This window comes from Ursus arctos, unplaced genomic scaffold (assembly GCF_023065955.2).
Source record: "Ursus arctos isolate Adak ecotype North America unplaced genomic scaffold, UrsArc2.0 scaffold_7, whole genome shotgun sequence".
In the NCBI taxonomy this organism is placed as follows: Eukaryota; Metazoa; Chordata; class Mammalia; order Carnivora; family Ursidae; genus Ursus; species Ursus arctos.
In genome coordinates, this window is record NW_026623089.1 from 31,407,776 (window position 1) to 31,422,476 (window position 14,701).

General features: G+C 49.4%; 1 protein-coding gene across 50 annotated transcripts in view; it reads left to right on the top strand.

Annotated features, from left to right (window-relative positions):
- SORBS1 (sorbin and SH3 domain containing 1) overlaps positions 1-14,701 on the top strand; it is a 220,463-nt gene that overhangs the window by 170,433 nt on the left and 35,329 nt on the right. For 49 of the 50 annotated variants that reach the window (XM_048218695.2, XM_048218702.2, XM_048218687.2 and 46 more), the window contains 2 exons: positions 3,350-3,399; positions 12,359-12,531. In XM_048218695.2, the coding sequence (XP_048074652.1) occupies positions 3,350-3,399; positions 12,359-12,531 (223 nt within the window). Of the gene's footprint in view, positions 1-3,349; positions 3,400-12,358; positions 12,532-13,067; positions 14,541-14,701 lie in introns of all 50 variants that reach the window. The other variant, XM_044381996.3, reaches the window with a different exon arrangement.

Sequence of the window (14,701 nt, forward strand, 5' to 3'; positions counted from 1 at the left end):
GTCAGAGAGAGAGTCCAAGGTAAACAGGTCCCCAAGGGGAAGAATAGTACCAAGTATTTGGAGACCCGTCCCCAGGACTTCCTGACAAAACAAAAGGGACTTTTACAAGGAAAGGGTATCTTCACAGAAAATAAAAAAGACAGGCAGACACTGCTGAAGAGGCTAGGAAGGTCCACAGACTGTGGCAGGAAAAGTGGAAAATGCCATGGAACGTGTTCTATTTAAGCAGAACTAAGACAAGGAGGGTCAGACTGCCAGCATGAGTGACTCAGGTTATGAAAAGTCTTGACTGCTGGACCCTCAAGCCAGGGAAGAAAGGAGCGAAGAACCCAGGGGGTTATGGCAGCAGCCAAGGCAGGCTGAGATAAGGTCAGACACTGAGGAACTGCAGGCAGATCAGGGAAGCTGGGGTTTGCGAATCCAGGCCCCTCTTCAGAACTTGAGGCAGGCACAAAGGTGAGCCACAGTGCGCACAGTCAAGGCAGGTAGGTCGTGGAGCAGGGAAAGGGGGTGCTCAGTTTCAGCCAGGGCAGAGACTAGAAGCAACTGTAGCCACTGTGGGATAGAAGGTCTGAGCTAGTTCAAGAGTGAGAACTAATGGCAGGTAAGTCCTAAAGTGCTCCGGGGCAGGACAGGAATGCTAAGACTACAGGTCATAAAATGAATCAGGGGTCACTTTTCAAAGTAGTCTAATAAGAACAGCTCTGTAACATATGCAAGGATGGAAGGCAGCTGGAGAATTACTGAAATCACTGAGGCCTCCCTGAGGTTAGAGACAGCTTCCGGTACCTGGGCTCCTACCCAGAGCAAGATGGGCACCAAGAAGGGTCTGATGCATGAATGAGTCGTCTTCACATTGGTTCAGTTACATGTTCCCCATTAGTCCCTAATAGGTATGGGGCATGCTGAGAGAGGCTTTACATCAGCCCGAAACAATGAACTTTGCCTTCAGAAACGTGACCGTTTAAGCACACTCATAAATAAAAGATCTCCAACAGTACACAGCAGTGCCTGCAAAGAGCTGAAAGAATGGTATGGGCTCTTAGTGCCTGGAGGAAGAGTGATCTCGTGGAGAAGTAGGGAAGACTTCTCAGGGGAGTTAGCCAGGACCTTAAAGGCTGGGTGCAGTGGAGGTACGTGGTAGAAATCGGAGGCATCCATGTGAGGCACGAAAAGAGCACAAAAAATGATCGTGTTTAGCATGTGTTTAAGGAATAAAGTAGAAGATTCAGCTATAATAGAAAATTGGATAGGTAGGTGTGGGAAAGAGGGTTGACACTGGATTGTAGAGGCTCAGAAAATACAGTTAGGAGATGGTTTTGTCCATAGCCCGATGATGTGGTTCAGGAGTTGTTTTAGGAAGGTCGGTGTCCCCACTCTAGAGAGGCTGGGTTGAAAGGAGAACTTCCAGTTGGAGGTGCAGAGGGCAAGGAGGCTATTGTGGTGGTCCAGGCATGGAGTGATGAGAGCCCACACTCCAGTAGCGTCAGCACGAAGCGGGGGAGGGGTGGCTGTGAGAACGCTCACAGAGGAAATTGCAATGGGACATTTTAATTGGTGTGAAGAACAAAGAATTGGGGGATGGAATGGGGACAGAAACAACTTGGGTTTTGGCCAGGAAGCTGGAAAGATGAGGACATCAGTATGTCATGTGAGAAAGATGGGGAGAAAATCCGTGCAATGGTAAGATGGAGTTAGTTTTAGGTGATTCATTCTTGAAGTGTTGGCTGTCTATCCAGTAGAAAGCTGGAAATCTAAGACTAGGTCTCCTAAGAGAGGAAGGGGCCTACATACAACGTCAGTTGGAGTCACCTGAAGAGAAGTGACGGCTGAAGCCCTGGGAGCAGATGGAAGATTGAAGGACAGGAAGGCCGGGAGCAACAACTACCCACTGGGATGCTGGATGACATGGAGCAGGAGAGGAAGGAGAGGAAGTAGGAGGCAGTGAGTGGTGGAACAAGAAGAGGAAGTATGACAACTAGCTGGTGTGCCAGAGAGGTCCCCAAAAGTAGACTCAGAGGGAAGGTCAGTGGATTTGATAACCAGGAGGTTTCTAAAAACCTTGGAGGTTGCTAGGAGCTAGAGTGGGGAAGCATCCGGGGATCCACCTGGGGTACAGCCCTGATTGAAAACATGTGATTGTGGAAGGAAGGAAAGAAAGAAGGCAGGGAGGGGGTTGTTCCCAGAGGACTCTGCAGGGTCACACAAAAGTTTTCCCAGATGGAGACCAGGACATCATCCTCAAAGTGGATGAAGACCCAGAATAAGACAGGTGCCAAGGTGGGAGATGGGCAGGTGACACCAGTGTGGGCAAGAGGGCTGGAAGGATGAACATGGGGGTAAGAGTGCTGCCTTCTCTGAGGAATAATGGCAGGCACCTGGGGGTGGGGAAGAGTAGAGTCCTCATCCTGGGACAGAGGCGCCCTCCAAAGTGAGAGGATCCAGCGGGGTGTTTGGCAGGTAGGGGACCAGGTGGGTGAGCCCCAATGAATGTTGCTTCTCCTCCCTCTTGGACAATCTGCCTTTTCTCCCGCTGTTTCTCTTCTTTCCCCCAATATCTCTTCTCAGGTAGCGTCTTTTCCTTGAAGTGATCGTTGTTAGAGATAGGAGTATCTTTAAAAGTTAACCTTATTACCACATTATTTTTAAAAAATATATTGAGCCTTTTGCCCTTTTTTTCTCCAAGACAACAACAGAAACCTTAAACTACTTAATTATGTTGCCTTTTCTCTGCATGTAGCTCTTGATGGTTTTCTTTCTTTTGCATAGTGGCCTGTGATTTTATAAAATGCTCCCCACTCCTAGGTTTTGTGAAACTGCTTTTCTCCCCATTTCCACATTCTAAGTCTGCAGGGGTAAACAAATGATCTAAATACAGTGTGGTCTTTTCAAGTGCATTTTTGTATTTTCTGTACCTAAGGTGTCGGGTGACCCTCTCTCTGGATGTGGCATCTGGGGTGCATGAAGGAGTCTCTGGTGGGCTTGGCCAGGGGCTCTGAGTAGTGGGGATAAGCTAATGAAGGCGGTGTTGTCTTGTTCACGTCACTAATGCATGTTGGCCAGATGGTGGGCTATCCACCTCGCGGGTCTATATTTATATGAAAGATAAGGCTAAGCTAGGGGGCTATCTTCCACCGCACCCAGAGAGCAAGAGTGCCCGCTGGCCCAGAAATCCTCCAGCACTGAGACCTTTCCAGCCAAGGGCCCCATCTCCCAAGGGTCCTTGGCTGTATCAGGAAAGGAAAGGGGCTGCTCTCTTTCCCCCTTGACTTGGAACATCTGATGCAAAATAAATGACCTACATTCTTTTCTTTCTTTCTTTTTTTTTTTTTTTTTTTGACACGTACAGAGCTCGGCAGTCAGCCCCAGCCCGGAAATTTCTTCAGAGCTTCCTGGATAGTAAGTTGCCACCGCATTCATGGCTTGATGTATTCATGTCAGAAATGGGAAGAGCCTTGTGTGTTGGATCCGAGTATGTTTTATTTGTATCAGTCTCGTAGGCTTTAGTGATAAGTAGCAATTTAATCATCGTCCTCAAATTACTTTTCTTCTGTTTTCTGCTCCTTCTCCTAATTAATTTTGCAACGATTCCTATTACCTTTGAGAAGCTTTTACCTGTGTTGGCATCTTTACCTTTAGAATGTGAGTATGTCTGAGTTTGGAATCCAGGCTCACCTCATTTGATGGTTCTTGGATGGGACGTGTGACTGAGACAGGCTGCGCTGGGTATAATGATGGGAGGATGGTGGGGTTGGGTCCTCAGGCGGCTCCTGTCACAGGGAAAGATGGGGCCAAGAGGGGGCTGACTCGACTGATGCTGAGAGATGTGGGTTTATTTCTCATACCAATCAAGATCCTGCCTGGGTGACACGTGATCACTCCACTCACTCCGTGGAGTCACCACCAGCCTCTTTTCCCCTCTCCAGACCATCCCACTCCCTGTGCCAGGTTGCTTTTCTCAGTACTTGGCCATGTGGCCATTATCCCCATTGAAATGTCTCAGTGCTGTCCCCTACCCCTGTCCTACATAGAGAGCACTGAGTTCATATAAATAGGTGCTGAGCTTCCTTGTACCCAATTTAATGTTAAAACCTCTTATGGCACTTCTGTGACTGGATACCTGACTCCTACTCATGTATTTTTATAACTGCTGATAAATTAGAAACTCCCTGAAGGCAAGGGCTGCCTCTCCATAGTACCTGGTGTACCCAGTGGAATTGGGAGCTTGTTCTGGTGGGAACGGCTTCTTGTCAGCATCATATCTAGATCTCAGTCTTGGAAGTATGATGAGGAGCAAAGGCACGACTGTTGCCTGTTCCGTTGGGGTTGGGGAAACCCACAATGAGCAAAATCCACCTCTTCAGATAGAAGCCTGGCTTGATTGGAATGCTGAGTTTATGGAATTTTTGGCAAATGTTGTGGTCACTTGGGAATGTCCTACCTACCTTGCCAAAGAATGCATTCAGCAAGAGGAGTTTCATTTGAAAGTCAGTCAGCTGGGATTTCGGTGGAAAATTGGAAACATCTTAATTCTTTGAGCATTGTGAACAAATCTCTAGCTAGATCCATTCTCTTCATTTTTCTTCTGTAAATATGTGTATTAATGATTGTGATCAATTTACCCCAGGATAAGAAGAAATTGAGAAGATATATTAGAACAGCAGCTAGAAGGGAAGTCACCTGCCTTAGGGGACAGTCCGTCTTGGGAAAAGTGCAGACATTAAGTCTTGTGCCTCCTGTGGGGTCGGTCATCAGGCCAGCAATGTGACAGACATCAAAGCTCAGATCTAGCATCTGGACCCCTTCCTGATCTCCCTCCACTCTGGGCTCTGAGGCTCATTCTCTTTAAGGAGCTAGTTGAACTGTGCCTTCAGCTGCAAGGATGACAAGTCACATCTCCTCTAGGTCCCCAGAGATGTGCTTTCAGAAGTGAAGTCCACCAGATGATCTTAGGCTGCCTGCAGATAAAGGCCAGAGCTCCCTGCAAACTCTCCTTGGTCCCTGAGGCCACCTGTTTGTCACTTGGACAGTCCTTACTGCCCACTGTTGCTCCAGATCTCTCCCTACCCGTACAATCCTGTTTTTAGGTTTGCCCAGTGTTAACCCTTCTGCCTGGTCTCCTCCCTCGGCCCCCTTTCCTTTCCCCATCCCCCCAGAGTGCACGGGACAGGAAAGGTTGCTTCTGGTGGCTGGCTGGGTGAATTCCTTAGTCAGTTCACTTAGTGAGTTCTTACTGGATCGAAGGCACTATGCTCAGTATTACCGGAGGAGCATAAGATAAAGTCCCTTGGTAGTTTTGGCAGCAAAACTCACAACCGCAAAAATGTTGGTAAATGAGGAGGCAAAGTGGCAAATGAATGAAGGAGACCAAAGATTAAAAGTATTCGGGTTTGGGTCCCCAGGGATGTAATCAATCAATATAATAAGTTAATAAAATAAATAAGAATTAGGGGTGCCTGGGTGGCTCAGTTGTTGAGCGTCTGCCTTCGGTTCACGGTGTGATCCCAGGGTCCTGGGATCGAGCCCCGCATCAGGCTCCTCTGCTGGGAACCTGCTTCTTCCTCTCCCACTCCCCCTGCTTGTGTTCCCTCTCTCACTGGCTGTCTCTCTCTCTCTGTCAAATAAATAAATAAAATCTTTAAAAAAAATAAAATAAGAATTAAAATAAATTATAAATGTATTCAAAAGAGAAAGCAGTGCCCCTGGGCTGTCGGAGTCAGGAGTGCAGGTCTTGAATGAAATAATGCTAATGACTTAATGGACTTTTACTATGCGCCAGGCCCTGCGCTTAGCGTCGTATGTACTCCCTCATGTCGTCCTTTCACCATTCCAGGATCGAGCGTTGTTTTTGATCCCCATTTTATAGGTGAGGAAACAGGTGCATTAAGGCAGTGTGATGCCCATGATTCCGCAGCTGTTACGGGGCAGAGCTATAGCTGGAGGAGGAACAATTGAGTTCTAGGCCAGGGGACGGTGTTAGTGGTTGGCTCTCGTCTGCACCGTCCTGATTCAGAATGGGGCAGGAAATTCACAGAAAACGTGCTGCAGTTCACTGGTTTTTGAGTACTTTAAAAAACAACCTAAGTAACTATGTGCAATACTGTGTTAGCAGGATCGGAGGGACCTAACAGACTGCTTAAAATAAGAGCAAATTGCTTTCAGACATTCTGAGTATTTGCGGACCCAAAGATATTTGCTGTGTTAATTTATCAAGCACTCTTACTTATGTCCTTGAAATGGGTCTCCAAAGACCTCTGTGTTTCAGCCGTAGCCTGACTCTCATGAACTATTTGGCAGGAATAGCTGCGTTTTATCCTCCTGCTATTCTACTGGTTGGGGATTTTTCAGTAAGGCAGGCGGGGTTTTCTTCCAGTTTGTTCAAACGAGGAAGTAAGGTTTTTCCATATTTGAAATTGGCGGGGAGCCTGACACCCAGGGAAGTGCACAGCAAACATTTGCTGACTAGATGAATGCGCCTGTGAGTCTGAAGTAACTAGCATCCAGCGCGCTCAGCACTGAGGTCGGCAACCTGCAGACTGAATCTGGCCCCTCTCACTGGGTGGTTGGGAAGGACGCGTTGAAAGAAACGTTGGCAAGACTGGACTTAACCCCAAGGATTGAAGGAGAAGACACAGGAACGACCCAGGTTCGAAAACATTGTGATTAAAAAAAAAAAAAAAAGTGGTCACTGGAGAAGTTGTGTTAAATCCACCTTCGTATCTTAGACGGACTTACAGTTTTAGAATTTTATTCATTACCATGATTACACATCGCAGTGTTAAAAGAATGGAGGTATAGAGAGGAGGAAATTTACCCATAATCTCAATATCCCAGTAGAACTACCAGTCCTTCTCTCAAAAAAATTTTTTTTATGCTTGCAATCACAGTGTCCAATTTTGTATTTTATTTCCCCAGAGTTATCTCAAATCGGCTCTGAAGATGACTCATTTTCATCGTTGGCATTTCAGCATGGGTTAGCGCTCATACTTTTTTTTTTTTTTTTTTTGCTGGACCGAAGAGTTTTCCTCTATTTGGCCAGCAAGTGGCGTTCAAGAGCAAGCTTTTTCCTTAAAAAAACAAAAAAACAAAACAAAAAAAACCTAAAAAAACCTTTTTTTTTCCAGAGAGAGCCAGAGAGCACAAGCAGGGGGAATGGCAGAGACAGAAGGAGAAACAGGCTCCCCCGCCGAGCAGGGAGGCCGATGCGGGGCTTGGTCCCTGGACCCTGGGATCATGACCCGAGCGGAAGGCAGACACTCAACCAACTGAGCCACCCAGGCACCTTTCTCTTAACCTAAGATCAAAACAAATCATTACCTGAAGAACTAAATGAAACTTTAGAGACTCCACTGGGCCTTGAACATGTAATTTTCATTTCTCAGAAATCTCCATGAGAGCATTTGATTTTATAGAATCCTTAATTCTAATATTTATTGAAAGGCAGTGCTAGGCACCAGGCATGCAAAAATTAATAAGATAAACCGCCTGCCCTCAAGAGGCTCAGAGTATTCTGGGGACACAGACTTGTAGATCACAGTTAGAATCCTGTGTGATGAACGCAGTGACGGGACCCAGGAGAGAAGGAATGACAGTCACATATTATAAATCTAAAAGATCATTTTCTTCTCACAGTGCAAAGGCTAAAGATGAAACCACCCTCCCCAGATTTCCTAGACTCCCTCCCCCAAAGCCACAGTTAAAAGCAGTTACTTTTTTTTTTTTTTCTCTTGCTGAAAACAACTTATGGTTGTGGACAGTGAATTCCACGACTCGAATTTTTTGTCTGTTTTGTTCCTTGTTGAAGCTCCACCTAGGAGAGTGATTCACACTTACTAGGACTCAATAAATATTTGAGCAAATAAAGTGAGCAGTAGAGTGACCTCATGAGATCTTTTCTAGAAATATCAGTAGCAGTGATTTGCAGAATGACTGGAGGGAGTCAGGGCTGCAGAGGCAGGAGTGAGGGTGTGCTTACTGCAGAGGCGTCGGTGAGCAGTGGTGAGGTGGTGGCCGGGGAGGTTGAGGGAAGGGACTGATGCGCACTGGGTCAGGACAGGGAGTAAGCAGTACGTGGTGACCGTTTAGGCTTGGGGAACAAGGAGAGGGAGAAAGGGGTTGATTTGCTGGGCCTTCTGGCTTGGGCGATGGGAGACAGAGGAACAGAGCTGGGTTTGGTTTGGGGCATGTGGGGTTTAAGATGCCTGCAGAATACCCAGGCGGAGGTGTCCAGAAGGTAGTCGAATGTGTGCATCTGGAGCTTAAAAGGAAGGTCTATGTGATAACAGATTTGAAGGTGGATTTCTTGGACAGTCTTACCGTACCGGTTGGTTTTACAGATAAAAGAACTTGAGAAACAGGTTGTTTCCAAGTTGTCAAACAGAGTGGGTTATCCTTAGCTGATGTGCATTGCTCATTGGAGTCCAGCTGGAGTCCTCCAGAGCCCACCTGGTGACACGGTTGCAAACGGCTGGCCCTAAGAGAATCACTCCATTCTCTCACTTTATTCTTCCAGCGAGTGTGTTTTTGTTGAATCCCTTTGAAACTCGGCCCCCTTTGCATCTTAGGCAGAGGGCGACTTGTCTGCTCTGTCTCCTCCTGGCCTGGTGTCTTTGAACTGGAAACTGGCTCAGCCTAGGCTGCCGAGAGCTGAGCACCAGTGCTGAACGTGGCCTGTTCTCTTACAGAATCAGTAGCTGCCAGTGCTGACTGGGCCTTTCTCATCAGTCCCGCCACTTTTCTCGTCCCGTCTGATCTATTTGAACACGGCAGAGACCCAACAACTTGTGACCTTAGGCAGTTGCCTTCAGCAACTGTCCTCAGTTTCCCCCAGGTACAGTGGGACAGATGGTCTCTGTCTTTCCAACATTAGGAGATGTGATGGCGAGGATACATTTGAAAACACTGTTCCAGAGCTTGGAGATGTGTTTTTAACCAAGGAGGGGCTCAGTTGGGAAGTGTTGCCCATCTGGAAAAAGCATGTTGGCTTAGGTATCAGAAAGAAAACAATTAGCTATAGCAAATCCATTCTGAGAGGTTTCCTGAGTGCTGGTTTGTCGTTCTGGTGGGGAAGCAGGACGAAATGGTGATAATGGATGGAAAGAAGCCAGAAAGTGGGGTGGCTGCAGGTGGGAGGGGATTTCTGACAAGTGCTGAGGTAGGGGAGGTGTGAAGTCAGGCAGCTGGGTGTGGCCAAGAGTCATGACCAAATGAAGAAAGAGACTGTCCCCTCACCACAGCAGTTGGTTGGCAAGGCTAAATGGCACCCATACATGGATTTTTTAGAAGTTGAGATTGTATAAAAAGGAGCAACGTGAACTGAAGGACAGAATCAGAAAATGCAACGAAAGCGAGGGCAGGCTCTGAAAGGGAAACTGAGATAAGGGGCAGATTTATCTTTAATTACAAACTTCAAAGATGAGCTTACGTTGATTGAAGTTAGCATATAGTGCCACAATGTTGCAAGTCACCTTTAAGGGTCCTCCTGCGCCCTGGCTGGAGCTGATGCTTTTATCAATCAGGAGGTTGGGGGGGGGGCATCTTCAAGCACCCCTACAGGTAGAAGCGGGAGAGCAAAAGTTGTGTGGGTGGCAGCCCTTGTCCCAGGCCTCTGAGCCCGGTGAAGCCACGCCTCCGTCTCCAGGGGTGGGAGTGGACACGTCTGATCAGGAGCCAGGGCTCCAGTAAGGCCAGCCAGCCTGGGCCTGGGCCGTGCTAATTCCCTGCAGTCTCCCTGTTTTCCACCGTTCTGAGGGCTCCATGGTCACTGACATCAGGAGCCTAAGTGAATGTGATGAAATTCTTGTGGAAGAATTTCTAAACATTTCATGAATCAAGCATTTCCTTCATCAGATCATTGTGCCAGTTTTACTTTCAGAAAATGTGACCTCGTATTCATGCAACAAATATTTATTGGGTGTATTCGTGGACCCTCTCGTGGGCCCCTGCCAATAAGGGTACGGCCTAGGGAAAGAGGCTTGCCCCGTCCGGCCCCTTCTGGAGGTTTCTCCTCTCTAAGACTCCGCTCACTTACATGCTTTTATGGTCTCAGCTTTATCAGTTGGTCTGCTTTCCCCTTAAATGTTCAGTAATGTTCTGTCTAGGCTGAGAAGAGGGGGAAAGTATTTGAACCCCTGACTTAGGCCAGAGAGAATGAGAAGGGACCAGGGGGATCCCTGACCCCCCAAGCAGTCCCCTGAGATGGAGGATGGAAAGCCCTGAAAGGCAGCGGCGGGCACATGGGAGAGCGGCTGGGAAGTGGTGGCTGCCTGGGGCTGGAAGCGGTGCTGTTGCTCAGGGGACTCACCCGCCCTGGGGTGGACACATTCCCGGTTCTCCCAGAGGCTCCTCCTCCTTTCCACTTCTGACTCCTGGGCTCTGGGGCCTCTTGTCCCCGGGGTACATTCACGGCAGGGGACGCCTGGCAGTGACGGAGCTGAGCATCCTTAGGCATCCTGCAGTGTGCAAGCCTGGGCTCTCGGAAGGCACTGCCTCCTCACTCGTGGGGAAATGCTCAGCTGGGGGTGCTGTGCGGTGCCCAGCAACACGGCTCAAGTTCCAGCCCTGCCGTCCATGGACAGTGCCTGCTTCGACAAGTGTCCGGATCTCTCGGTGCCTCCTTCCCTCGTCCAAAAATGGGGAACGTAGGATTGTTCGTGAGGATTGAAGAGAGAAAGGTGGTCAAGCCTCCCACATAGGACATCTCAGCATGTTGTGCAGAGTTGTTGCCATTATCTGTGACCGTGGGAACTGAGAGACCGTGTGAAATGTAGGAAAAATCCCATCATGGAGGGATGGGGAGAGGGAAGGAGATGGATAGATGTGTGATACAGCAAAGGCAGCCCAGTGTTCTGTGTCAAATCGGGGGTCCACAATATGTGGGGGTTCACTAGTATAATTACTTAGGTTTTTCTATACACTTGATATTATTCATCATAAAATATTGGGATAGAGAAATTCTGTCAAGCCGTTTACATCTCCAGAGCTGAAAGAATCCATACTGATACCAGTAAACTGAGTTCGGTAGGACTGAAAAGCAGCCGAGCAGAGGCCTGAGTACTTCTGTGGGAAGGGGGTCGTTCGCTTATCTGAGTGAGTGTGTGTCTGTGTGTCTCCGTGTGTCAGTGGGTGAAGGTGTAGAAAACCGGGATTAGGGGAAGGGAGGGGCTCAGTGAGTAAGTGCTCTTAATTTTTTCTGCGCCCCACCTCATTCCTAAAAGGATTTGTGGTAACTTGCAAAAATACCTAGAATTTCAACAAGATAAAAATAAATGAAAGACGTGAACGAGCCATAGTTATACTCCTATTGCATGTCATAAGGTTCTGACCATGAATTTCGAAGGAAGCTGGTGTGACATGTGGCTGGGATGATAATGGCATATAGGATCCCAGGTGCCACTTTCACTTGGTGGGTGATTTTCCTGGAGACCCAGGCAAATGGTTGACTTCAGTGCTTCATCAGCCAAAGTGCTTGTGAAGAATAACCCAGAAAAATAATCCAAGTGGTAGACTTGAAGTCACCAGCTCCGGCTGGCGACCTATCAGGCTCCACTCACATCCTGGGCTGCGCCGTCTTGGGTGCAGCCGCTGGGCCCCCAGCAGCCTCCCTGCCCTCCACACCCCTGCGTCCCAGCCCACCCTCCCCAGGCAGAGTTTCTCAGAGTTACTCTTTCATCTTTTTTTTTTTTAAGATTTTATTTATTTATTTGAGAAAGAGAGTGAGTGTACATGAATGGGGTGGGGGAGGGTCAGAGAGAGAGGGAGAAGCAGGCTCCCTGCTGAGCAGGGAACCTGACGCGGGGCTCGATCCCAGGAGCCCGATCCTAGGACCCTGAGATCATGACCTGAGCCAAAGGCAGGTGCTCAGCCGACTGAGCCGCCCAGGTCCCCCAAGGAGTTACTCTTTTAAAGCAAATGCAGTCATCTCAGCACTTTCGCTGAGCATTTGGGGCCACCCTCGGGCTTGTCTTGTCCGAGAACTCTAACTAAGAATGCCCTCTAGATGGGGCGCCTGGGTGGCACAGCGGTTAAGCGTCTGCCTTCGGCTCAGGGCGTGATCCCGGCGTTCCGGGATCGAGCCCCACATCAGGCTCCTCCGCTGGGAGCCTGCTTCTTCCTCTCCCACTCCCCCTGCTTGTGTTCCCTCTCTCGCTGGCTGTCTCTATCTCTGTCGAATAAATAAATAAAATCTTTAAAAAAAAAAAAAGAATGCCCTCTAGAAAAACCAGTGCTTGATTAGGATGCCAAAAAGTATGCTGCTTGTCCTCAGGTGGTAATGTGCTTTTGAGAAAAATGTCGAACATTCTAAGTCCCATTCTTTTTTCCCCCTCTCTTCTCTCTTTTAAAATTACGTTGTCTTTAGTATCTATTCTTCCAACTTCCACGCGGTGAAGAGGGAATCAGATGGGGCTCCTGGGGATCTCGCTAGCTTGGAGAACGAGAGGCAGATTTATAAAAGCGTCTTGGAAGGTGGAGACATCCCTCTCCAGGGCCTGAGTGGGCTTAAGCGACCCTCCAGCTCAGCTTCCACTAAAGGTAACTGGGGGAAGCCTGCAGGGCTCTGGCCCAGCCACACGGTTATCCAGATGCCTCTCGCCCGTGCAGGCCCAGTGTCGGGGTGTCGGCAGTGGGTGACTTCCAGCTACTGGGATATCCTTTGCCTTGTACAGGTCCATTTCCAGGCCTTTGAGCCCTCTGAGCCCCCTCCCCCAGTTTTTCACCGGCCATTTTTCTTTCTGGTATTAGTTTCCCTTCCTTTGAACCCCAACCTTGCTCTCCCTAAAGCATCTCTCTCTTTTTTGTTCTGATTCCCTTTTCTTAGAACATAACTGAGCCTTAGCCTTTCGTAACTCCAGCAGGGTAGCCATTTTTCGTTGCATCTTTGCACCTGCTTTGCAGCACAAATTATTTTGCTTCCGGACATCGACTGGAAATTAAAAAACAAAAACAAAAACAAAAAAAACCCCTTATGACAAATGAGCATGTGACCTCTCCTTTTATTTATTTATTTTTTAAGCAGCTTTCAGCTTTAACCTAATGGGTCTGTTTATTTTATTCTGCATGCTTTCCAGTGGATCGTAAAGGTGGGAATGCTCACATGATTTCTTCATCTTCAGTTCCTAGCCGAACGGTTAGCACTAGCAATGCATTAGGTCCCGTGTGTAAGCACAAGAAACCCCTGTCCGCTGCAAAAGCCTGCATTTCGGAAATCCTTCCCTCCAAATTCAAACCCAGGCTCTCTGCTCCCAGCGCTCTTTTGCAGGAACAGAAGAGTGTCTTATTGCCGGCAGAAAAGGCTCAGAGCTGTGAGAACCTTTGTGTTTCACTGTCTTTGAATGATCCCAAAAGAGGTCTCCCCCTCCGAGTTGGGGGGAGCATCGAGAACCTGCTCACGCGCTCCCGGCGGGATTGGGACAGCAAGTCGAGCAGCACCGTGAGCCTGCAAGAGTGCGGCACCAGTGCCAGGAGGCCCTGCCCTCTCTCCAGAAGGGCCGGCCTGCAGTTCACCATGTTCTACCGGGACATGCACCAGATCAACCGAGCTGGCCTCTTCCTGGGCTCCATCTCCTCAAGCGTGCGAGATCTCGCCTCCCACTTTGAAAAGAGCAGCCTGGCGTTGGCCAGGGGCGAGCTGGGCCCCAGCCAGGAGGGCTCGGAGCACATCCCTAAGCACACCGTCTCCTCTCGTGTCACAGCGTTCGAGCAGCTGATTCAGCGGTCCCGGTCCATGCCGTCGCTGGACCTGTCCGGGAGGCTGAGCAAGTCCCCCACGCCTGCACTGTCCCGGACTGGCCTGACCTCAGCCCGCTCTGCTGAGTCCCTCCTGGAGTCAACCAAGCTCCGGCCCCGGGAGATGGATGGGATGAACCCGGGGGGGCTCTACGCCGCCCCGACATGTAGCAACGTGGCTGAGCCCACCTTGGGCTTCAGGGGCCTCGTGCCTTCCGAGCCCCTCTCTGCCTGCTCTGACGAGCTAGACCACTGTTCAAACGTCTCCAGCGACAGCAGAGAGGGCAGCAGCAGCAGTGTCCATGGAGATTTTCCCAAGCACCGTCTCACCAAGTGCAAGGGCACCTGCCCGGCCTCGTACACCCGCTTCACCACCATCCGGAAGCACGAGCAGCAGCAGACGTCCAGACAGCCCGACTGGCGTCCAGATCTCAGGGGGGACAGGAGCACACTTCTCAGGAACATCTACCTAATGAGCCCCCTCCCTTTCCGGTTGAAAAAGCCCCTCCAGTACCACCCCAGGCAGCCTCCCCCTGGTGACTTCTCAGCCCCCCTGGCAGGCCAGAAGCCAGACCTCCCCAGCCAGCCCCATCAAGACGAGACCCCCTCTGGGGGGAAGCCCTCGGTTCCCAAACGCCTGTCTTCCCGACACACCATGGCAAGGCTGAGCCGGATCTCGGAGCCCCCTGAGGGGAGACCCGCAGTCCCAGAGGACTGCCTGAGGGCCTTTCATAATGGCAACTCGATGCCGTACTCAGACCCTGGCCTGGACAGGAACAACAACCCACAAAGTGAACTGGGAACATCCCTCGGAGGTGGCATTTGTGTATTTGCCCAGTCTCACCTCACCCGTCTCTCCACCTTGCTTGCTCTGTCCCCTCTTCCCGTGTGCCCTTGGTGCTCATTTTCTGGTCTGTCCTTTGTTTTCTGTTTGTTTTGCTTTGCAATTAATCATGGCTCGTAGTGGCTGCTCTTC